The 25,760-nt window shown below is 34.9% G+C and overlaps 2 protein-coding genes across 2 annotated transcripts; both read left to right on the top strand.

Moving 5' to 3' along the window:
- The first annotated feature begins 389 nt into the window (after positions 1-389).
- LOC131047339 (cysteine-rich receptor-like protein kinase 1) lies at positions 390-1,199 on the top strand. Its single transcript, XM_057981209.1, has one exon. The coding sequence runs from the start codon at positions 390-392 to the stop codon at positions 1,197-1,199; it is 810 nt and encodes a 269-aa protein (XP_057837192.1).
- A 164-nt stretch (positions 1,200-1,363) lies between these two features.
- LOC131047340 (putative serine/threonine-protein kinase) lies at positions 1,364-2,999 on the top strand. The gene is made up of 6 exons (XM_057981211.1): positions 1,364-1,529; positions 1,636-1,763; positions 1,843-2,056; positions 2,151-2,382; positions 2,472-2,622; positions 2,718-2,999. Exons 1-6 carry the CDS (start codon positions 1,364-1,366, stop codon positions 2,997-2,999), a joined length of 1,173 nt encoding a protein of 390 aa, XP_057837194.1.
- The last annotated feature ends 22,761 nt before the right edge of the window (positions 3,000-25,760 follow it).

Here is a 25,760-nt window from a genome sequence, read left to right as displayed (position 1 = left end):
GTCAATCCTTAACTATAATTTTAATCCTAGTTTATACGATTGGGCAGCCTTCGCAACAGCTAAATACCGTCTTCAATGCTGGTTTTTTAAGTTTACCTCGGAGAATGCAGAGTGGTCGATACAGCTGCCCAGCCTATTGACAAAAGTTGTAAGATTTATTCTTTTATTTGTCATGTTAATAATAGCCCCCATTAGAGCAGATCCAGAGCCGAAAAATTATTATAAAATTTTCATGATAATATTATGAAATATCACGTGTCAATTCATACCATTGAACTCAACGAAATGTAAACAAAAGAATTTGATTGGATGACAACATGTAAAGAGAGGATGTTTTTTCTTATGTGCATTTCATTTTATGGTCAGCAGAATATCAATTATCCAGAGCCATGGCTGGAAGGGGCTGGAAAGTAGAGAATTCTATAACGTTTATTATTTTAATTCCCATGTTAATAATGGCCTCCATTAGAGCAGATCCAGAGACCAGGCTTCTATACTACTCATGCGGCAGCAGCCCCCCCAATAACGCAACCCTCTTTAAGCAAATTTTGAACACTGCGATGGAATCTGTGGTTAAAGAAGTTGCTCCATCTGGATTTGCTACAAACGACGAGCAGGCAGCATCAGATACAACAACAGATTCAGTATACGTTCTGGCGCAGTGCAGAAAGGATAAATCCCCTGCCGATTGCGTCGACTGCATTAAAGTTGCAGGGGAGCAAGCACGGAACTGCTCCGGTGTGTCCGCCAAAGCATACTACGACGGCTGTTATCTGCGTTACGAGAATACCAATTTTTATGAACGATACACTGATGCCACACACAAACCGGTGTGCGGCACAATAAACGCCACCGATTCCACTTCATTTTCGGCAACCGGTCGAAGTTTGATAACTGATCTTTGCAGCGCGACTCCGCGAATAGATGGTTATTTTGCTGCGCAGACCAGACAAGGGCCGACTAATACGATTGTCTATGGACTTGCCTTTTGTCTGCGATCCATTCAAAGGGATTCCTGCGAAAATTGCCTGAGTACTGCTCAGGAAAACATAAATAAGTGTTTTCCTGGCTCTGAGGGACGGGGTATAGACGCCGGCTGCTACTTACGATACGATTCCAAATCCTTTTTTCCAAGCAATGCGACTATCGATTTGGCACATTTCTTACACACAGGTCAGAATTTAATTATGTTCACTTGAAGAGCTTGCAATTTGGTTAACGCTTTTGACACTTTTCCTTAGAAGCGTGTTTGAATTTGCAATTTCAGATATGTAATTTCATAAAATCAAGTAATGAAGAGCTTCAGTCGATCACCTAAATCGATTTTCCTTAAAATTTTGCCAGACAGTTACTCCTGTTTACAATGGCTTTTTCACGGTTGAGGTATTCTCCGTTTTGTTTTTCAGGGAAGAAGGGGAGTTCTCCAAAGCTGATAATACCTTGTGTTGTGGGAGGGGTATTCCTGCTTGGCCTTCTAACTTGTTTCATTGTCTTCTGGAAGCAGATAATGCGGCCAGGCCAGAGAAAAGGTAAACTGTTAAAAGGCCAAATTTAATATACTATAGATGATGAAGCAAAACTCTTGCAAGTCAATTAGATCTTGATTAATAATCATATAACAAATCTATTGAATAGCGGATATTGATGGAGCAACGGAACTCCGTGGGCCAGAAGATTTTGAGTTCAAGATACTGAAAAAGGCAACTCACAATTTTGATCAGGCAAATAAGCTTGGAGAAGGGGGCTTTGGTGAAGTATTTAAGGTAAATTATTGTTTATTTGCAGTTCATATCAGGCTTCTGTGTTGATGTATTCAAACGATGAGTTATTCGATATTTACAGGGTACGTTGGAAAACGGCAAAGTTGTGGCAGTAAAGAAGCTGACATTAGGTCACTCTGCACGTGCAATTTCTGAATTTGAAAGCGAAGTGAGACTCATTTCCAATGTTCATCACAGAAATCTTGTGCGTTTACTCGGATGTTGCAGACAAGGCCATGAAAGACTCCTGATTTATGAGTACATGCCCAATATCAGCCTTAACAGAATATTATTTGGTTTGCAATTCCTGAACTTCCCTCTTTTGTTTCCTCCTTCTGTTACAACAAACATGATAGGTTTTGAAAGTCTAGTGAATTGCCCTACATGTAGGAAAAAAAAAAAGACTATTGAGCTGGAAGGAAAGGTTCAACATTATCCTGGGCACTGCTCGTGGGCTGGCGTATCTCCATGAGGAATTCCATGTCTGTATCATCCATCGTGATATTAAATCAAGCAATATATTACTTGACAACAGCTTTCAGGCAAAAATAGCAGATTTTGGGCTCGCTAGACTTCTTCCGAATGATAAAACTCATGTTAGCACAAGAGTTGCAGGAACAGTGTAAGAAAACTAGTCCTACTTTATCTACTATTTTTCGAATTCCAAAGTATCAATAGAGATAGTAACACAGATTTTATGGATTTTCGCAGAGGATACACAGCTCCTGAATATGCTAGGTATGGGCAATTAACAAAGAAAGCTGACACTTATAGCTTTGGTGTGGTTGTTCTTGAAATTGTTAGTGGTAGAAAAAGCATCGACATGAAGCAACCACCTGATATGGAATATCTTCTTCAATGGGTATTTTAAAGTTCTAATAATATTCTTTTACTGCCTTATTCGCATCATTCTCTACTTTAAACATCTTGATCATTTTCTTAAAAAACTAATGGCAGGTTTGGAGACTATACGAAGAGAACAAGGTTTTAGAGTTAGTGGAAAGTGAAAAGGAGATGGAAGGGTATAACGAAGAAGAGGTGTTGAGGGTGATAAATCTTGCGCTTCTGTGCATACAAGAATCCTTCAGACACAGGCCATCAATGCCTGAGGTCGTGACAATGCTGTTAAGTAAAGATGAGATTGATTTTCAGAAACATCTACATACATCTTTCGCAGACATGCCGTCCGTACAATTTACAGAATCAAGTGCAACAATTACAGAATCCCTTAATGGTTAATAGTGGCTATTTCTCTTGTTGAAGAACAAATGAAGAGTAACAAGGAATGATGGATTGTTAATATCTAACCGATTATATAATTATTCCTTCCTATTTTGAAATAGGATTTTAAATATTTCAATATATGTTTTTTCCATTTCTATCTTTATATATAGTCATGAAATTTTCAAAAGTGGTGTAACAAATTGAAAGATCTTGGTGTTGATAAATTGATTTTCAATATAGAAACTAGATTTAGTTGTTCAAATAGAAATTTGTGGTACCATTAAAATAAAAATATGTTTAATTAATTTTGTAAAGATTTTGATTGTAAGATAGTAAATCTATCAAACCTCCATTTCTTATCAATAAAAAAAATTTCTACTACAAAAAACATCCTATAGAAATTAGCATTGAGAAAATGTTTGAGATTTCTTACATTAGATTAGTTGGCGTACTCATATCTACAACATTTTCAACTAAACTTGACATTCCAAATGAAGTTGTAGTTGTGAATATATATGTCCAAAGAAAATAAAGAATGCTAGAAAAATGTAAATAAGGATTTTAGATACCTATATGACACATTAGCTTATGCAATTTTTTATGAAGGAAGAAATGATGAAAATAAAACTTTAAATTCATAAAAAATTATGGACTCTAATTAGGTTAAAGATCAACTAGTGTTAGAATATTCTAGTAATTTCAACTAGTTTTGTCTTTTTTTTTTTTTTTCTTATGTTGGCAATGTATAGCTATTTCTAAAATATTTTTTCTACTTGCAATATGATTTCAAACACTTTTTTCCTTTTGACACTTTCCTTATAATCAAATTTGAATTTACAATTTCAGAAATGTAATTTCATAAAATCACATGAATTGCTTTTGCTTAAAATTTGTGTCCGACATTTATTGGCTACCCTTTAACAACACACTAAGCTTTGAGTTAGTGTGTATTGTACTATGTCAGTCTGCCTCTAAATTTCCGTTGATAAGTCCATTGATCAGCCCGTGTTTGTAATATAAAGGGAATTTTTTAAAACCAAACAATAAATTATTTTTATATTTTTTTTTTATAATTTTTTTGTTTCATGTGATGTGATTTGATTATGTTAACATTTTTAATCTATAAAGTGATATTTTAATCTAATAAATAATTTAAATTTTATTATTTGTATATTAAAATAAAAAATAAAACTTTGTTATTTAAAGTGTTGCATTTAAACCAAAAGAATTAATTAAGATAATATTGACAATAATATAATTATAATAATATATTTATTATAATATAATAAAATATAACATAAAAACATCCCTAAATTTAAGATTATATTACAACATAAAAACATAATAATTATAATTATAAACATATATCATTAGGTCATGAGGATATCCTAACTTATTAAAAAAAAATCACATAATATTAATATTAAATATTATTATATTAATAATATTTATTAAATATAAAATTAGGGTTATACTTACCATATTTGAAATTGAAATAATATAATATATAATATTAAATATTAAATATATATATTACTATTATATTTTTTAATATTAGGGATTAGATCTATAATAGTAAAAATAATTTAAGTGTTTTCATAATTCTTATTAAATCATATCTCTAGCCCTAAAATTCATAATGACTAAAAATCTAATTTTGATTTGATGTTAATATTCTCAAATACAATACTAGCATTAAATATTAAACTATGTTACATTAATTTATATTATTACATGTGACAAACTACATCTTTATGGCCAGCCTTAAAGAGCACAAACTAAGCTTTGACCGCTTAGTATGGGGCCCTCAAAGTCGTGTTCTTTTCCATTTTCCATTTCGTTTGTGAATGGCATATTGGGTGTTGTGAACAGTCCGCAGTTAGTCACAAGTTTAAGGAATGTTTTCTTTTAATTTGTATATAATATTATAAAATGTCTTTTATTTATACAAATTAAAATAATTATAGTGGATGCTATAAAGATGTAATATTTGATAATTTAATTTTTAATAAAATACAATAAATTGTAAATAAAAATTAAATATTTTTAGTTAGTCAAATGAAATGTTGAGATAATTAGTATTAATGTTCATGTCAACATTTTTTTTAATGTTTAAAACTTTTGGACAAATAATGTGTGCTTGAAAGCTTAGTGTGTGCTCTTTAAGCCGTGCCCATCTTTATGAATACAAGAATAGCTATTAAGAGAATTATGTTCTAGATTTCAAATTCAATATAATTTAGATTTTTGTACACAATAATGTCGATTCACATCCATAATCAGGGAGGTTATTCTTATAGTCATAATAAAAGTAGTCCAAAATCTAAATAGAGAATTTATCAATTATAAAGTTTATAAGTTAATTGATATATTTACTATAATACAATTTAACCAATTTTTTAATTAAATACTATTATTTTATTATTTATATATTAAATAAATTCAATTGAATTAATACTCATAAATTATGTGAAGCTACATTATTTATCTCTTTATTATTATATTCTTCACTTTTTAAAATTTTCAAAATAAGTTTCAAATTATAATACTATATTATGAATGATATAATTTTTCAAGTATATAAAAAAATATTAAAACTATCATTCAAATTAACAAATTTCATATTTAAATTAATTTATTATATATTTAAAATATATATATATTAACTTTTAACTTTCAAGATTCTTAAAAAAAATTATTATTTTTAAGTTAAACTATTAACTTGCACATTAAAAATATTAATACAATAAAATCAAATGAATAAAAGAAAAAATTAAACTAACAATTTATAAAAATAATTTACTATTTTATTTTAAAAAAGGTCTAGTACATTAGTATCCTACCATTATTTCTCTATAGCTCATATTCTTGATTTTAATAACTTACCTCACTCTGTATATAAATTACCTCTCTTGCCATAAATACATATACTATGTGTACGTTTATATGCTAACATGCATAGCTTATCAACAAAAATAGTCAGGAGCAGGCCCACGTAGGACAACACACAAGAAGTCAAAGCTTAGTGTGTACAGTTTAAGCTAGCCCATATTGACTATTATATTTTCACAGTTGAGGTGTTTTCAATTTTGTTTAACAAGGAAGAAGAAGGTGAGTTCTGAAGCATGGATAATAAGTGGTGTTGTAGGAGGGGTATTCCTACTTGGGCTTTTAACTTTTCTCCATGTCTTTTGGAAGCAGATAATGCGACCATAGCAAACACAAGGTATAACTCTTAAAGGTCTGCATTTAATCTATTTTACATAAGGAAGCAAAATTCTTGCGATTCAATTCAATCCTAGCTAATACTAATATAACGAATGTATGGAATAGGGAATACTAAAGGAGCAACAGAACTGCATGCACCAGAAGATTTCGACTACAAGATACTAAAAAAAGCAACTAACCATTTTGATCGAGCAAATAAACTTGGACAAGGAGGGTTTCGTGAAGTATTTAAGGTAAATTATCATTTATTTGCTGCCCAAATTAGCCTTCTGTTTTAGTGTATTCAAATGCTAGGTTACTTGGTATTTACATGCTACCTTGAAAAATGGCAAAGTTTTTGCAGTAAAGAAGCTGACATTAGATCGCTCTCCACACGTAATTTTTGAATTCGAAAGCGAAGTGAAAATCAATTCTAATGTTCATCACAGAAGTCTTGTGTGTTTACTTGGATGTTGTAGACAAGGCCAAGAAAGACTACTGATTTATGAGCACATGCCCAACGGCAGCCTCGACATAATATTATTTGGTTTTCTATTCCTTATCATTCCTCTTTTCTTTTTTTTTCATATGTTACACCAAACATGATAGGCTTTAAAATTCTTTTGAACTGCCCTACATATAGGAAACAATAGAAGACTTTTGAGTTGGAAGGTGAAATAATTTTTAGAGTCTAAGAGATAATCAACAAGCATAAATGAATGAAGTCAATCTAGAATATTAAGATTTCTCTAGATTACTCAATGATTATGAGAATAAATCCTTGCATAAGTAGGCAAGGAGAAGGAGGTGAGATGGTTGGACACAACCACTGACTAACCCTTCAAGCATGCAACAGTTGTAGCTCATTTTACAACTGTATGAGCAAGTGGCAAGTATGCATGTACAAGGTATCTCTACAAGGGAGGACACGTGTCTGCACCATATTATGTAATACAACTAACTCAACTAGCCTAAGAAAACTTAAACTAAGGGTGAAAAGGCAAACCTAGTCTTAACTAGTTTGATAATAACCTTGTTTACAATAACACCTCCCCTTAAGTGCTACTTAGGGAGAAGTGAAACAAAAGATAATAGGTCCTGGATACTAGGCCATGTTAGGTACCCATGTACAAATTTCCCATAAATGGAGAAAAGGAGAAAATACAGCGGGAAATAAAAATCCCCTCCAAAAGAGAAATGATGTCTTCCAAGAATGCTCAAAAATCTCCAAACCAATTTTGTCGTGTGACAAATATTTGGAAACAGGGACCATACATGTAGGTGAAAGCTGAACCAAATTTGGGAACAAGGACCATAGATGTAGGTGAAAACTGAACCAAATTAAAGATTAGGGACCATAGATGGAGGTGAAAGTTGAACTGGATTTGAGATTAGGGACCATAGATCTAGGTGAAAGATGAACTTATGTAAATCTAATACTCCTGTAGAAGGTGTCAAATTGGATGATGATAGTGATATGTAGACTTATGATAATTGCAGAATCAGTCACAATATAAGCCGAAATAGACAAGGCATGAATGAGAATGATGATGATGATGATGATGATGATGATGATGATGATGATGATGATGATGATGATGATGATGATGAATGATGATGATGATGATGATGGAATAACAACACCCCCTTGATTATTGTTTATCCCCCTTATTTTGGCACTTTATAAAAGAAGTGCATGAAGTAACCCAAACAATGACACAATTTAGCACTTTATCAAGGTTACAAATTTGAGTCCTATGAGAAAATCATCACTTCTTACCAAGAAAAATTTACTTTACCATAAATTTTTGAGAAATAGGGAAAATAAAGCATGAGAGCACCAAATTGTGGCCAATCAAACCCTTGCAAGGAGGGAGGAAGGTGATATAACGCAAGAGAATGATATCAACACAATGACTGTGTGTTTGGCACGCTACTTGCTCAAAAGACTGCCCAAGCACCTCTACCAAACCCACGACATCCGCCTCACTGGACCTCCATGCACAGCAAATGGCGAAATGGTAGGGGGAATAACACATCACCCACTAACCAGATTTGAAAGCACACCTTCACAGTTTGACTTGAATGGCAAGATCGACATTCTTGATGTCCAACTAGCTCCACAAAAAACCTGTTGATTCCCATACACATATAACGACCACTGAATATTACCTTGGTGCGTCGATGGGTGTGACCAAGGCTCTGCACAAAGGGTTACAAATGCGACCTGCGAACTGCCTCCACCGCGAAAGGCACATATTCGAAATGCATACAAATGATGGGAAAGCATAGGGTCGTTGAGAATTCAAGATGCCCAACAATAGAAGAACCACTCCTTCACTGATGACTGGATATTTGCCTCTCTTCCAAGGTGTCGTGCCTGCACTGTTGGCGCATTCCATAGGTTGGACGATGCATATGAAGAGCGATGGGCTGAATAATTGTAACGCCCAAGTCAAATTAATTTGGAACGGTACTTGCCCAAAAAACTTATCAAACACCACCGCCTAACCCACGACACCCACACTTATTCGACCTGCATGCTAATTCCAACTTCCCATGTGCCTAGCTATCTTCTCCTACTAGTAAGTGTCAACTTACAGGTGCAATGTTCAATGGTTAACGGTAGAGGCAGGTATTGGATAAATGCACAGGTTTGAGGATGCTGGTGAATACGCAGGGCTGAGGAGTGGAGTTCGATGAATATGTTGACCACATGTGAAACGAGGGTGGACGCACAGGTGTATGCATAGGGTTTTCCTCAAATGCACAGGGTCGATGCACAATAATGCTCAATTTCAACAATTGTCCTCCAATTATATCAATTTTCTTTCATAACACGAAATGATTTCCAGAATCTAAGAAATAAACAACAAGAACAAATGAATAAAGTCAATCTAGTGTATTGAGATTTCTCTAGATTATGAGAACAAATCCTTGCATAAGTAGGCAAGGAGAAGGAGGTGAGATGGTTGGACATAACCATTGACTAGCCCTCCAAGAATGCAACACTTGTCGCTCATTTGACAAGTGTATGAGAAAGTGGCAAGTATGCATGCACAAGGTGTCTCCACAAGGATAGGCACGTGTTTGTGCCACATGATGTGAGACAACTAACTCAACTACCCTTAGTAAATTTAAACTAAGTGTGAAAAGGTCAAACCTAGTCTTCACTAGTTTGATAATAACCTTTTTTACACTAACAGAAGGAAAGATTCAACATTATCTTGGGGAACTGCTCCTGGTCTAGCCTATCTCCATGAAGAATTTCATGTGTGCATCATCCATCGTGATATTAAATCAAGCAGCATATTACTTGACGACAACTTTCAAGCAAAAACAACAGATTTTGGGTTGGACATGTTAGGAACCGGGAAGGACAACTGAGAGGGGCGGTTGAATCAGTTGTCAATAAATTACAACCCAAAACCAATTATTCCAACTTAAAATTTAGTGTCGGTAAAACAAACTTAATGCAGGTTAAACAAATTAATAGTTATAGCAGTACTGGTATAACTTAATGCATGAAACAGAAAGAGAAACAACATCCACAACACATGACATAGAGATTTTGATGTGGAAATCTTGTAAGGGGAAAAACCATGGTGGGAAACCTTACCCACAATCAGATGATACTACTACAGATAGTAAGTGATTACAATAATGGGGTCTGCACATGCAGAAAGGCCAACCGCCTAGAGCTCACTGTTCAATCATAAAATAGGAATCACACTGACTACAATTGGATGGTTAAATCTAATAACAATGTACTACTTTAATATAGCATCTTCAATGCTGGATTCAGTACTGGTTTAAGGTCTGACCATGAGTGCCAAACACCTTCATAACCTTTCCTTCAACCTTCAGATAATATCTGCGTGATTCGCATAAGGATATTCTCTTACAGTGATCTTCAATATTCACATACACTCATACACATATCCTCATACATCTTCTTGATAAGATCTTACAATTATTTATACAAAACCTAAGACTTCATGATAAGGTCGGATCCCTAAAGATATTACAATTAAATCAATTACAAAATAAGTCTTGATGTGATATAATATGTTGGTTGAATACATTTACACATTAACCAATCAATAAACCATTTCCAAAATGTGTCATCCTAATCTGGAACATGATATCTTGTACCACTGCATAACCTGGACCTATCTGTCGATAAAGACAAATATGTGAACCTGATCAAACCAATAAGAAAAACACCAAATCCAAACATCCAATACATGTCTTCGACATAACCAAATGATCTCCAGATGATAACAAGTCATCATTAACTTCCTGAGCTGTTGGTGAAACATATACTGGTGACTGTGGATAAGCCAATATCCATGTTGGAACCACAATGTGTCGGTTCAACAATAAACCAACATAACCAGAGTGCCAAATCAACAATGTAGATCTCCAGAAAGATAAGTGTTGACATCAATGACAAAACCAATGCAGCACATGACAAAGTCATCTATAATACCAACAAATTCCCCCTTCGGCATTGATGGCAACACTAGATGCAAAAATATCTAAGTGCCAAAAATAGAATGCCAAAAACCAACAATCTTCTAAAATAGATCAATACAAAGTTCTATGCCAAAACAGAAACCATATAACCAAAACCAAATACATCTCTCCTCAAGAATACATCTCTCCCCAAAGTATAATGTTTTTCAATAGATATCTCTCCCCCTTTGACATCAAATGTCAAATTAGTTAAGATTTAAAAATCTGAACATGACATACAGCTAACTACTCCCCTTGAGAAGTAGCTCTCCTCTATCAAAACCAAAAAAAATATTTTTTTGTTATTTCCTGCCAGTTTGATGCCAAACTTCATCATTCAAGTCTCTATCGGTGGGGAAATTACCCCAAGATGCTCTCTGAGATATTCAAATGTTTCCTTAGGCAAAGGCTTTGTAAAGATATCTGCAATTTGCTCTTTAGTATTCAAATAAACTAATCTCACTTCATTTGCTTCAACATTCTCTTTCAGAAAATTATAATTAATAGAAACATGCTTTGTTTTAGAGTGAAATACCAGATTCTTTGATATATCAATTGTTGTTGAATTATCACAGTAAATAGTTATCGGTTCTTTGCATTTTACCTTAATATCCTTTAACATTTTCTTGATCCATAATACCTAAGTCCAATTAGTTGCTATTGCAACATATTTTGCTTCTGTTGTAGATAATGATGTACAAGTTTGCTTCTTGCTGATCCATGAAATTAACCTTCTGCCAAGAAAGAATGCACCTCCAATGGTACTCTTTCTATCATCCACATCTCCTACCCAATTTGCATTTATATATGCACATAACTCAAAATTGTTATTCTTAGGATACCATAAACCAAGATTTGTTGTGCCTTGTAGGTACCAGAAAATCCTTTTTACTGCACTTTCAATATTTTCTTTAGGATTGCTTTGAAATATAGATACAATACACACCGCATTCATTATATTAGGTCTAGTTTGTGTCAAATACAGTAATCCTCCAATCATAGATTTGTACCTTGTTAGATTTATAGGAGCTAAATCATCCATTAATGTCAATTTATCAGTTGTAGGCATAGGAGTGCTTACCGGTTTGGAGTTTTCCATACCAAATTTCTTCAAAAAGTTCCTTCAAGTATTTTGTTTGACATATGAATATACCTTTATCTATTTGTGAAATCTACAAACCTAGAAAAAATTTTATCTCTCCAATCATAGACATTTTAAATTCTTCCTGCATCTTGTTAGCAAAGTCTTTACATAACTCTTCTTCACCTCCAAAAATGATACCATCCACAAATACTTCAATAACCAAAATGTCATCATTGGTAACTTTGTAATACAAATTACTGTCAGCATTACCTTTTGTGTATTCAAGCTTTAAAACATATCTATCTAGTCTAGCATACCAAGCTCTGGGAGCTTGCTTCAATCAATATAAAGCTTTCCTTAACCTTCAAACCATATCCTTGTCATTTGTTATTGAAAATCCATCAGATTGTTCAATGTAAATTTCTTCTTCAGGATCTCCATTCAAAAATGCACATTTTACATCCATCTGATAAACTTTATTGTTCTTATGAGCTAGAAATGCAAGAAATAGTCTAACTGCTTCAATTCTGGCTACCAGTTCAAGAGTTTCATTATAATCAATTCCTTCATTTTGATAATAACCTTTACAAACTAATCTTGCTTTCTTTCTAATTACTTCACCATCTTCATTAAGTTTATTTCTATATACCCATTTAGTTCCAATTACATTTTTTGTCTTTAGGTGAGGGAACTAATGTTCAAGTATTATTCTTTTCAATTTGTTCTAATTCATCTTCTATTGCTTTTATCCAATGTTTATCTTGACATGCTTCAATAACTGATGTTGGTTCAACAATAAACCAATATAACCAGAGTGTCAAATCAACAATGTAGACCACCAAAAAGATAACTGTTGACATCAATGACAAAACCAATGCAACGCATGACAAAGTCATCCATAATACCAACAAGACAAACGTCTTCCAAATGATAGAACTCATGTTAGCACAAGATTTGTAGGAACCCTATGAGCAAATTGAAAGCAAGAAAGAAATAACAAACATAGGAGGAAAAAAATAAAATAGAACAATGTTCTGCTACAACAAAACATAATTTTAAGTTTTATTGATTGATACACAAAAACATATTGCATTGCCTTTATTTATAGAAGACTTGAGACCACCGAAGATGAAGATCACATGCAAGACTAATTGTGTAACTTAATAGTTTTTACATTGAAATTAAGGCCGACCATTGTAGCTGTAGTTTAATGGTGGAAACTAAAGTTTGACACTTGAGAGAAATTACTTCCAACACTCCCCTTTAATTTCTACCATTAACACTTCACACTAAATCACATTGTTGTTTCTTCAGGATATTAGCTTTGGTGGGCTATGTTGGCCTCTTTCCAAACCATGATCAAATTTCATGCAATCTATTGCAACAAGTTTCTTTAAACACTTTTAATTGGTGGTCTTTAGACCTTTTTCCCTCTTTGCATTAGGGTGACAACATTACTATGCTTCCCTTGATTTCTTGAATCAATTGCTAACAATCTCTTCAACTTTTGACAATATGAATTTTTCTTCTCCAATTATAGATTTGGCTACATTCGGTGACTTCTCTTCTCTGGATCACCTTGGGATTTGTGGCTTATCCCTAACCAATACAGATATGAAGCAATTTTTTCTTACCACGAACTATCACATTAAGTGATTTCTAGCTGACCACGAATACTACATACAAAATAACCACAAACTTAACAAATATGTGGTTTTAGATAGCTATGGGGTGGATGCATTAATTGTTGGGCCATATGCTCTATTCTACACCCCTGGAATTTTTTTTATGTCATTTGGATCTCTATGAGTTAGTTTTGTGCTCCAGTAAGAGGTTTTGTGTCTTACCATTGAGGAGATTGCATATATTCATTGTATTGCTCCAACAAGAGGGTAAATTCCTTATTGTTGAGGATTGATATCATGGCTCCAGTGGGATGTGTTTTGTCTCATTGTTGAGGATTAGAAATGGATTTGGATTCATCTTTGGCTCATGATCATGCTTTGGCTCTTTGATTGATATGCATGGGTGAAGGCTCTTGCCTTGTATGTGGCCTATGGATTTTTATTATGTTTACCATGTTCTCAACTTTGTTATGAGCACTTTTATGTCTCTTGTTAGCCTTCATTATTTGTTTATGATGTTATACGATATTTTTTGCCCTAAGTTCTTGGCATATGGTAGAGGGAGTGGGCTTTCATGTGATTACCAAGGTCAAGTGAGATAGGTTGTTTGATAGCTATACCACTAGGGCACTTTGAAAGTTTTTTTGATATAAACAAGTGATAATATTATTAATAAAATTTATTCGGTTGGGTTTCACTTAATAAGATAATAATAATTGGATTGAGTCCACTGAGATGGCAAGCTAGGGTAAGTGCACCAAGATGGTGTGTAAAAAGAGGGGTATAAGTGGACACCTATTTTTTTAAATCAGATAAATCTAAACTTGGAGGAGAAATTTGAGACTTGTCCACTCAAAATATGAAGATACTAAAAGAACAAAGATTTTATTAATCTAAATCTAGTTTCCAAAGTACCAATTTTTTTCAAAATTGGATAAGACTAAGGGGGTCAAATCTTTCGCACACGAAAAACAGATCTTGATTTTTTCTGAAAAATATAACATAGTGTCTGGTGTGCGCATCAAAAAAGTCATAGCTAATTTTAGTATTTTGGCAAATACTTTTGTAGAAAGATATTTAAGAGTGAGCACTAGATGGTGTGTATTTGTTTGTAATTTTTTGTTGATTATTTGTTTTTTTATGATTTTTTGAAATGGTCACATCCTGAAAATTAGGTACATGTTTGTGTGCGAAGCATAACTTGCACCAAAATAATAATAAAATGTTTTTTTTTTTATTAAAGTGTAAAGAATTAAGTGCACTACAATAATATATAAAAATTTAAAAAATTTGCATATGTAGATCAAAAGTTATTAAAAAAATTGTACGCATATGTCTCTGAGAACTATGGAGAGACTGGTAAAAGAAAATCAAGATTAATATGTCAATGTTGTTAAAATTTAAAAAAAATTATATGGTTAGAATTCTATGAAGATGGGTTAAATTATGGTGGCAATTTTTAAAATACCCACTTAATAATGTGTAAACCTGATGATGACAAAGTTGAATAACCAGACTGGAAGAAGAAAACATGTAAAAAGGAGGGAAAAACCACTCCCAAGCCTTAGACTTGTTATCCAAGCCTAACTACAAGGAAAAATGCATACGTGTTATTTAAATTAAAAACGCGTATGAATTTTTTTGAAATAAAAATTGCGTACAGGTTTTGGAAAATACAAAACGTGTACATGTTATGTTTAGTAAGAAAAAAATATGTGTTTTGCTTATGTATAAAGTTAGCTTAGAAATATGGACTTGTATGCAATTCATTTAGCATTCCATTATTTTTTTCAGTAGGATATATACATAAAATATAACATTTAAGTATAAGAAAGATAAAAGACAGAGAGAAAATTACAAAGAGAAAATGTAACTTATACTTTAAGTTATATTACATTTATATATAGTCAGGATGTTTGAGAGTGGTTTCGGATCTGTAGGAGTCATAATGCAAATTATAGATTTAAAGAGATCTTATCATTTTTCAGACTTAGTCAAATTTCAGTAATCAGGGGCTTCTACCATCATTCACTTTCTATCTCTCTATCTCACGGTTTGCCTCCCCTAAGCACTATCTATTTTCCTATCTCTCTCCTCCTCTCTTCACCTCTCTCTATCTTACTCTCTCCTCTCACCCCAAGATTTAGATTTTATAATTTCTTAGACATTTTAAATTTTCAATAATCTCTCTCTCTCTCTCTCTCTCTCTCTCTCTCTCTCTCTCTCTCTCTCTCTCTCTCTCTCTCTCTCTCTCTTTGTTATATGATGTCCTAAGGGGTCATATGGGATCATATGGCGTCGTTAGGGGTCATATGGGGTCCTAAAGGGCCACGCATGTGTTAGAACACTATGACCCCTTCAGACACCATATGAACCCTTAGAACATCATATTGGATCCTAAGGGGTCATATAGTTCCCCTCCTTTTAAGTCTTTTTAGGACCTCTCTCCCTTTGTCCCCTTTTAACCTTTTTAATACTCTCTCTCTTATGGTGTCCTAAGGGGTCATATGGTGTTATAACTATGAGACATAGACCAGCTCTGATACCATGTGAGATTTTGCCAAGATCTAGAGGCAATGGAAAGCACAAATAGAGAAAACAAAATAGATGATAGAAATAAACTGTATTCTATCAAGATGAAAATACTAATCAACTGGATCATCAAGCGATACATACAATGAATATGAGCTTGCTTAAATAGGCAAGGCTATATGGATATGTGAGCACACAAACATGGCATGTGGCTCAATAAGAAATAAGGGTAGGTAGGAAATAGGTGTGGGTAGGTAGGAGAAACAATATAATAGTCCACATGAGGTGGATCACCCACTGAATGTGGAGTGTAACAACAAGATCACACCATAAAAGGTGGAAATTCTCCTACACACACTATCCCAATGTGGCACAAACACCCAAGTGTCTCATACCCAAACTACAATGGAATGTATTTCCTTAATAAACTTAAGTAAGGTGTAATAATATCCATGAGAATAATTATTTACACGAACACCCCCCCTTAAGTGCAACTTAGGGGAATGCACTTAAGTCTACAATGCAACTAAGCAATGCAAGATGGGTCCTGGCTACGAGGCCATGTTAGGTACCCATGTACAAATGCAAATGCATGAAAACCAATGCGAGGAAATCTCTCACAAAGTGGGGAAAGAGAGAAAAACCCAATGGGAAAAAACCCTCCCCCAAAAGAGAGATGAAAACTAGATACAAAGAACTCTCATGGAAGTATGTGAAGGACAAAACCCCATGTGAGGAAAAAGTCCCCCCATATGAGAGTGTTGGTATTTTGGTATGGTTTTGTCATTGATGTCAACACCTACTAAATACACCTACTTTGGAGATCCAGCAACATTCACCAGCAAACAGTAAACTATGCAACAGTTACCGGTATATGGTTAACCGGCAGGATATAATGTTCACCGGTACCTGCAATGACATGGGAGACACTTGGCAATGTCAAAGACATCATGTGGACACTTTATTTTGAAGTAATAATCATTGGTATATTCTTATTTGCATATTTGCTTTTACCGGCAAATAGGTCCAGGTTATCTAGGGCTACACCGGCGGGTTTATCTTTTCTAGATCAACATGGCATGCTATGAAGATGATTTATTATTGTTGTAAATGCATTAAGCTAACATGTTCAATCAGTTATTGCATCGAATATTGTATTGTTTGTAAAATGTTTTTATTGTAATATCTTGTAGAGCCAACCTACTAAAATTGGTCTTAGGGTATGGTATAAATGTAAGATCTTATTTGAAAGATCAAGTGTGGAATGCGAAAAAGATTTAAGGAAGGATATATGCAAGATCAAGCAGGGATATACATGAAGACATCATTTGAAGGTGAAGTTAGGTTTTTTTGAAGCATATCAGCATTACACCGGTACTGAATCTAGCATATGAAGATGCTATTTTGTGCAGTACATTCTCATTGGATTTAACCATCCAACTGTAGTCAATGTGACTCCCATTTGTGATTGAGCAGTGAGCTCTAGGCTGTTGGCCTTTTTGCATGTCCAAACCCCTTTTTTGTACACTTACTATCTATAGTAGTATCATCTGATTGTGGGTAAGGTTTCCCACCATGGTTTTTCCCCTTACAGGGTTTCCACATACAAATATTGGTGTCATGTGTTGTGGATGACTTTGTGGTTATGTTACATGCATTAATTCTTACAAGTATAGCAATTTTCTGTTAACACTGTTTGCCAGCATACTTAACTATCTTACCGGTTTTAAGCATTAAGTTGGTTAATAAGGTTTTTTGACAACTGATTCACCCCCCCCCCCCCTCTCAGTTGTCTCTGGGACCTACAGAGAGAAGAAGAAGAGAGACCAGGAAGCCCCCCCTCAATGTGAAATCTGCACCAATGATAGAAGCTCGAAGATGAATGAAGAAACTGCTCCATGAACATCGAACCACATTCCTCCCCTTAGGAAGAAATAAAACCAAAGGTGTATCCAAAAAATCTCCCCAACCATGAAGGGAAGATGAAACAAAAATACTCATGATGAAAGGAATCTCTGAAAACTGCTCAAGTGTCTCCATGTCGATGCTGAAAGTTGCTCCCTCCAAAGGTGGTAAAAATCAGGATTTCATGATTTCTGAAAAACCTAAATCCAAAAATCAGAAACCTCCTACACCACTGTATAGATCACAAAATTCTACCCCAAACCAAAAAAAATTCCTCAAAAAAACAAGTCCGAATGAGTGAGATATCGCTATTTGAAAAATGCCCGCAAAATTATAATTTCTGGAAAATTTCCGCCGCAGCATCAAACTTCAAATGCCTCTAGATTTGGTCTTCGAAGTCCGATTTTGCCAAGATCAAGAGGAAATAGAAAGCACAAAAAAGAGAGACGGAATATATAATAGAAATAAAGTGTATTCTATCAAGATGAAAATACTGATCAACTGGATCATCAATCATTACATACAATTAATATGAGCTTGCTTATATAGGCAAGGCTATATGGATATGTGAGCACACAAACATGACATGTGGCTCAATAAGAAACAAGGGTAGGTAGGAGAAACAATATAATATTCCACATGAGGTGGATCACCCACTAAATGTGGAGTGTAACAACAAGATCACACCATAATAGGTGGAAATTCTCCTACACACACTATCCCAATGTGGCACAAACACCCAAGGGTCTCATACCCAAACTACTATGAAATGCATTTCCTAAGTAAACTTAAGTAAAGTTTAATAATATCCATGATAAATAATTATTTACACCAACCCCCCTTAAGTGCCACTTAGGGGAATGCACTTAAGTCTACAATGCAACTAAGCAATGCAAGATGGATCCCGGCTATGAGGCCATGTTAGGTACCCATGTACAAATGCAAATGCATGAAAACCAATGCAAGGAAATCTCTCACAAAGCAGGGAAAGAGAGAAAAACTCAATGGGAAAAATCCCTCCCCCAAAAGAGAGATGAAAACTAGATACAAAGAACTCTCATATAAGTATGTGAAGGACAAAACCCCATGTGAGGTAAATGTCCCCCCCATATGAGAGAAGAAGAAGAGAGACTAGGAATCCCCCCCTCAATCTGGAATCTACACTAATGATAGAAGCTTGATGATGAATGAAGAAACTGCTCCACGAACGTTGAACCACGTTCCTCCCCTTAGAAAGAAACAAAACCAAAGGTGAATCCAAAAAGTCTCCCCAACCATGAAGGGAAGATGAAGAAAAAATACTCATGATGAAAGGAATCTTTGAAAACTGCTCAAGTGTCCCCATGTCAATGCTGAAAGATACCCCCTCCAAAGGTGGTAAACTGTGCCACACTGCTGAAAAAGGTACTCCAAGATCTAGTGGAGATGAATGTAGAACAATATCCAAAGACTCATATGTCTCCTCAAAAGATAAAGAGACCTCCTCCAAGTGTTGTACAAAAGTATCCACAATCATGTCAACCTCTAAAGATTGATCATGTAGAGAATGCACAAGAGGTTCAGAGTGATCCCTCGCAACAATCAAAGAAGGATCATCTTCATCAAAGAGAAGATGAATGTCATCAATGGTATCTCCCAAATCTTCAATGTAGGAGTCCACAAACAAACCTGCAATGTCTGTCAAGTAGTCATCCCAATCAACTTAAGCTAGAAGACATGAAATATCCCACTGCACTGAATCATAAGAAGGAAAAACTGTCGCACTAGTTGCATCATCAGGTGCAATAGGTGGTGTGACATTAATAGAAGGAGATGAAATGCAAGGCTTAAGAATGAAATCACAAGTGAGAATCCCCAAGTTCAAATGCCCAAAGTTCTCCTAAAAATCTGAATCATCAACATAGGAAGAATCAACCTCATCAATAGGACCAAAATGTGAAAAAGAGTACAACCGAGATGCATGATCAACCACCCCAGTCGTAATGATAGCTCCACTCTCCAAGTCTCTAATGATAACTGAATCAGGTGTAAACTCCACAGTTTTCCTAGTTTCCCCATGTGTGATTTGATAGATGGAAAGAAGATTATTTGTCAAGTGGGGTACACACAACACATCATTGAAGGAGTTATCCCCAATGGCAATAGATACTTTTCTAGTCACGTCCATGTATGTATGATTGCCCATCAAAATCTGCGGCATGTGGCAAGGCTCAAATGTAGAAAACATAGACTGCGAAGATGCCATATGATGAGAAACCCTTGAATCTAGAAGCCATCTCATTGAATCATGACTTGTAGTAGCACAAAGAGCTTGTCCCTTTCCTTTATCTATCCCAAAAGAGTGATCCTTTCCTTTATCCTTAGAAGAAGAAATCGATGTAGACATTCTAGAAGGTAGGTTGATTCTATTCTTCTCAAGAAGATTCTTCAACTCATCAATATCCTTCTTATAACAATGATGTTCATCATGTCCTGACTTCTTGCAATATCCACAAAAAAGATTGTCCTTATATGATTTCCTCTTAGGTGAGAATGGTGAATCACCTTGTTGTGGAGAGGAAGATTGTGCTCCATCTTGTTGTGGTTTTGACTTAGGTTGCTTTTGATTCTTTCCTTTTCCTTGATTACTTTGATTCCCTTTGTTAGCCACCAAAGTTTGTGACTTTGAATATTTGAGAATCTCCATCGTGGTCAACTTATATTGCTCAAGTATCAACATCTCCGTGAATGAATCAAATAAGGGAGAAGTGTATGAGGAACCTTGAGCTAACCTATGGGTGTGAAATCTAGATACAAAGGTTGCATACTCTGAAGGAAGCTTGTCCAACAAGTTATAAACCAATTCAACATCTTTTCTGTCAATTCCACAATCCTTTAGCTTTGCTCTTAATTCAGTTGCTTTTGTGACATAATCTTGGATTATATCAAAATCCTAGGGATCCAAAGTTGTGAGTTCACTATCAAGCTTGTAGCCCTTAATCTCATCAACTTGACCATACAATTTCTTAAAAATGTCCCAAGCCTCTTTAATTGTTGTACACTTATCAATGTGAAAAATGAGGTCATCTGATACATACTTTCTAAGAGTTCCAAGTGCCATAGCATTCTTAGTAATCCATTCAATTTGAGCATTAGGATCAACCTTAGGATCAGGTGGTGCTATAATAGTTTCATTTACATAATGAATGAGTCCTTTTTCCATTAGTTTAGTGCATGCCTTAATCTTCCATGATGCATAATTATGAGGAGTTAAAAGTGGAAATTTAGGAGAAACCATAGCACCAAAATGAAAAAACACTAGAGAGGCACAATCACACAAGACACCCCCCCAAAATACTCAATCAAGAAATCCCCCCAAAATGGTGATTTTGGCACTTTATACTTAGTGCATATACAATGGGCCACTTGCAAAACAAGGCAAAGTAGACTTTTGATTTCAATTTACAACTTCTCAAAATGAGATCTAAGAGACTTCAACAACTACTGCTAGTGACCTAAACTGAGATCCAAACAAAATGCAAGTACCAAATATGCCAAAAATGGCCAAATACTGAAAGTACAATTTCTACTTAAAATCACTACAAACAGATGGTAAATTATGAAAGTAGATGAAAAAATATGCACTTTCAAAAAAAACGGCACCTGAAAAGGAGTCCATATGAGCCCAAACGAAGCTTCCAAAGTTGTAAAAATTGGGATTTCGCGATTTCCGAAAAACCTGTATCAAAAAATCAGAAAACTCCTACACCACTGTACAGATCACAAAATTCTACCACAAAACAAAAACCATTGCTCAAAAAAATGAGTCTGGATGAGTGAGATATCACTATTTGAAAAATGCCTGCAAAATTATAATTTCTGGAAAATTTCCACCGCAGCATCAAACTTCAAATGCCTCTAGATTTGGCTTACAAAGTCTGATTTAGATGAAACAAAAGGCAAAACTGACTTTCTTGGACCTCCTCAATCCAATGGTAACCTTAGATTTGACCCATCAAGCTTCAATAATAACCTGCAATAGAAAACTCCAAAATACACAACTCCAAATAACATCAAATTTCTCTCAATTAGCAAACCAATGACACTCTAATGGCTCTGATACCATGCGAGACATGGACCAGCTCTGATACCATGTGAGATTTTTCCAAGATCTAGAGGCAATGGAAAGCACAAATAGAGAAAACAAAATAAATGATAGAAATAAATTGTATTCTATCAAGATGAAAATACTGATCAACTAGATCATCAAGCAATACATACAATGAATATGAGCTTGTTTATATAGGCAAGGCTATATGGATATGTGAGCACACAAACATGGCATGTGGCTCAATAAGAAACAAGGGTAGGTAGGAAATAGGTGTGGGTAGGTAGGAGAAACAATATAATAGTCCACATGAGGTGGCTCACCCACTGAATGTGGAGTGTAACAACAAGATCACACCATAATAGGTGGAGATTCTCCTACACACACTATCCTGATGTGGCACAAACACCAAAGTTTCTCATACCCAAACTACTATGGAATGCATTTCCTAAGTAAACTTAAGTAAGGTGTAATAATATCCATGATGGATAATTATTTACACCAACAATAATGCATGTGTGGCCCCTTAGGAACTCATATGACCCCTAACGACATTATATGATACCTTAGGATGTCATATGGCCCATCAACGCACCATATAACCCCTTTTAACATTATATTACATGAAATGACCCCTTACAACACCTTATGAACACTTTTAACATCCTAGTACATGACATGACCCCTTAGGATACCATATGACCCCTTAGGATAATATGATGTCCTAATGGGTCATATGGTATCCTAAGGGGTCATATGGTGTTCTAACAAATGTGTCACCCCATATGACCCCTACGAACACCATATGACCCCTTAGGACACTATATGACTAGTAAGGAAGTTAAGTAGTGGAACAACTTACACTAATCTTGAGAGGAGGGTAATACAAAAAAATTTAATAGTTACAGAAAATAGAAATAGATATAATAACATTCAAACCATAACACATTAATTTGTACATGGAGAAAACCCTTCCAGGAGAAAAACCTCATAGTCTAAAAGACACCCAATATATTATTCTGAAATAAAAAATAGATTACAATATACTTGCAAAGCAAGCTCTTTGCAGGAGTGCCACTAATTAGAGATTTAGAGGGAACTCAATAGTTATAAGACTCTTACACACAACCTCGATCTCACACACCTCATACATAGGAGATACAATGCAAGAAACCATCAAATGATATTACAAAACCATGGGCTAAAACCTCCCAATAAGGCATAGATGACCTTATCACCCTTCTAGATTCCCTATGATGTGTCCCTCCCTTTTTACAACTCATTTGTGTGTCTGATGTATTTTATATTTCCTATTTCAGGAGTACAAACTTCTGGAGGCCATAACTTGAGAACTGTGTGTCTTATTGACGAACCGTTTCAAGCATCGGAAAGATCACGAAGTGTTGTATTGCCTCCTAAACCACTATGCCATTTACACCCACTTTTTAGGGCATTTTGAGGCCTCTAAAGTCCTCAAAATCAAATTTAAACCTTTCATTGGACCCCTCCAAAATAGAAAATTTAATATCTTCAAAACTAGTTGTGATCTTGCTATGTAACTTTACTAGAATGCTCAAATAAAAACTTACTATAAATAGTAACCTTATGTAAATGTAAGGTTGAGACACCATTTTCCCAGCAATGACCCCTCACGACACAATATTACCCCTTCTAACATCCTAGTACACAACATGATCCCTTAGGACACCATATGACCCCTTAACACAATATGATGGATCCTAATGAGTCATATGGTATCCTAAGGGGTCATGTGGTGTTCTAAAATATTTGTGTCCCCTTTGGACCCAATATGACCCACAACGACATGATATGATCCCTTCGGACACCATATGACCCCTTAGAACACCATATGACCCCTTTTAACATCCTAGTAAATGACATGACCCCTTAGGACACCATATTACCCTTTAGGAAAATATGAACCCTTAGAACACCATATGACCCCTTTTAACATCCTAGTACATGACATTACCTATCAAGAGCTTAGGACAATATGATGTCCTAATGGGTCATATGGTGTTCTAAGGGGTCATATGGTGTTCTAACACATGTGTGGCCCCTTAGGACCCCATATGACCCGTTATGACACTATATTACCCCTGAGAACATAATATGACCCCTTAGGACACTACATGACCCCTTAGGAAATGATATGACCCCTTAGGACCCCTTAGGATAGTACAATGTCCTAATGGGTCATATGGTGTCCTATGGGATCACATGATCTTCTAGCACATGTGTCACCCCTTAGTACCCCATATGACCCCTAACAACACCATTTGACCTCTTAGGATACCATGTGACCCCTCCAGACACCATATGACCCCTTTTAAGATCCTAGTTCATGACATGACTCAATAGGACACCATATGACTCCTTATGACAATATAATGGATTCTAATGGGTCATATGGTGTCTTAAGGAGATATATGGTGTTCTAACTCGTGTGGCCACTTAGAACCCCATATGACCCCCAACAACACCATATGACCCCTTAGGAAACCATATGACCCCTTAGAATACCATACGAATCCTTTTAATATCCTAGTATACAACATGACTCGTTAGGAGACCATATGACCACTTAGGACAAATATGGTGTCCTAAGGGGTCATATGTCCTAGTACTCTCTCTCTCTCTCTTTCTCTTTCTCCCCTTAAGTCCTTTTCGGACCTCTCTCCCATTGTCCACTATTTTTTTTTTTAATACTCTCCTTATCTCTCCTATGGTGTCCTAATGGGTCATATGGTCTTCTAACACATGTGTGGCCTATTAGGAACCCATATGACTCCTAAGGACACCATATGACCCCTTAGGATACCATATGACCCCTCATGACACCATATGATCCCTTTTAACATCCTAGTACATGACATGACCCCTTAGCACACCATATGAACCCTTTTAACATATTAGTACATGACATGACCCCTTAGGACAATATGATGTCCTTGTATACACATAAAAATTGGCTATGAGCAATTAAATAAATATTTTATATTTATTTAATAATTATTCTTCTATTAAATAGTTAATTTGAAAAAAAAAAATTATTTAATTCATTTCATGTCTTTCTATTAATTAATTTAATTGAAATATTTTATTAATTAATTAATTTATCCTATTCCTCTGATTAATTAAATATCTAATATTTAATTATCCTTTTAATCAATTAATTAAATACCTAATATTTAATTATCTCCTTTAATTAATTAAATATCTAATATTTAATTATTCCTCTAACCAAGTTAATTAAATATCTAATATTTAGTTATCTCCTTCAAACAATTAAATATCTAATATTTAATAGTTATTCTCCTATCCTGTAGTCTCAAATATTAAATAATTCTCAAAATTATTTAATCCCTTTTCCAACTCACCCTCCATCTCCACTTCATCTTCCCCTTGCCAACTCATCAAACATGTGGCTAAGGAAATTAATATTTCTTAAATATTAATTCATCATTTATCTTCAACCTGCAAAATTTAATGAAATTATGTACGTACACACATTTCATAACCATTTCCTATATTCTCTCCAACACCCCCTAGATCTTAGGAAGGACTTGAGTCCACTTGTCCTCCCGTGGCTAAATTTTCTCCAACCATCCCTAGATTCCCTCAGTCAGCAACCCAGTCAAGGTGAGATGAGTGACACTTGTCTTCTCCTTCCCCCTTTCTCTCAACCTTCACCTTTGCTCACAACTATTCAAATCTATAGATCTGATCATGACCGTTGATCTAAGCCACATCATCTAATCCCCTCAAGGTCTATAAAATCAAGAGCTTCAGTTGAG

This window comes from Cryptomeria japonica, chromosome 10, assembly GCF_030272615.1.
Source record: "Cryptomeria japonica chromosome 10, Sugi_1.0, whole genome shotgun sequence".
Taxonomy (NCBI): Eukaryota; Viridiplantae; Streptophyta; class Pinopsida; order Cupressales; family Cupressaceae; genus Cryptomeria; species Cryptomeria japonica.
Note: the sequence above shows the minus strand (reverse complement) of the source record. Positions and strands in the feature narration are given on the sequence as shown.

Bases quoted from the DNA above. Each gene is read 5' to 3' on its own strand.
- LOC131047339 (XM_057981209.1), top strand. From the start codon at position 390: ATGGCTGGAAGGGGCTGGAAAGTAGAGAATTCTATAACGTTTATTATT.
- LOC131047340 (XM_057981211.1), top strand. From the start codon at position 1,364: ATGGCTTTTTCACGGTTGAGGTATTCTCCGTTTTGTTTTTCAGGGAAG. The intron at 1,764-1,842 runs GTAAATTATTGT...CGATATTTACAG, and splicing joins GCTTTGGTGAAGTATTTAAG to GGTACGTTGGAAAACGGCAA. The intron at 2,623-2,717 runs GTATTTTAAAGT...AACTAATGGCAG, and splicing joins TGGAATATCTTCTTCAATGG to GTTTGGAGACTATACGAAGA.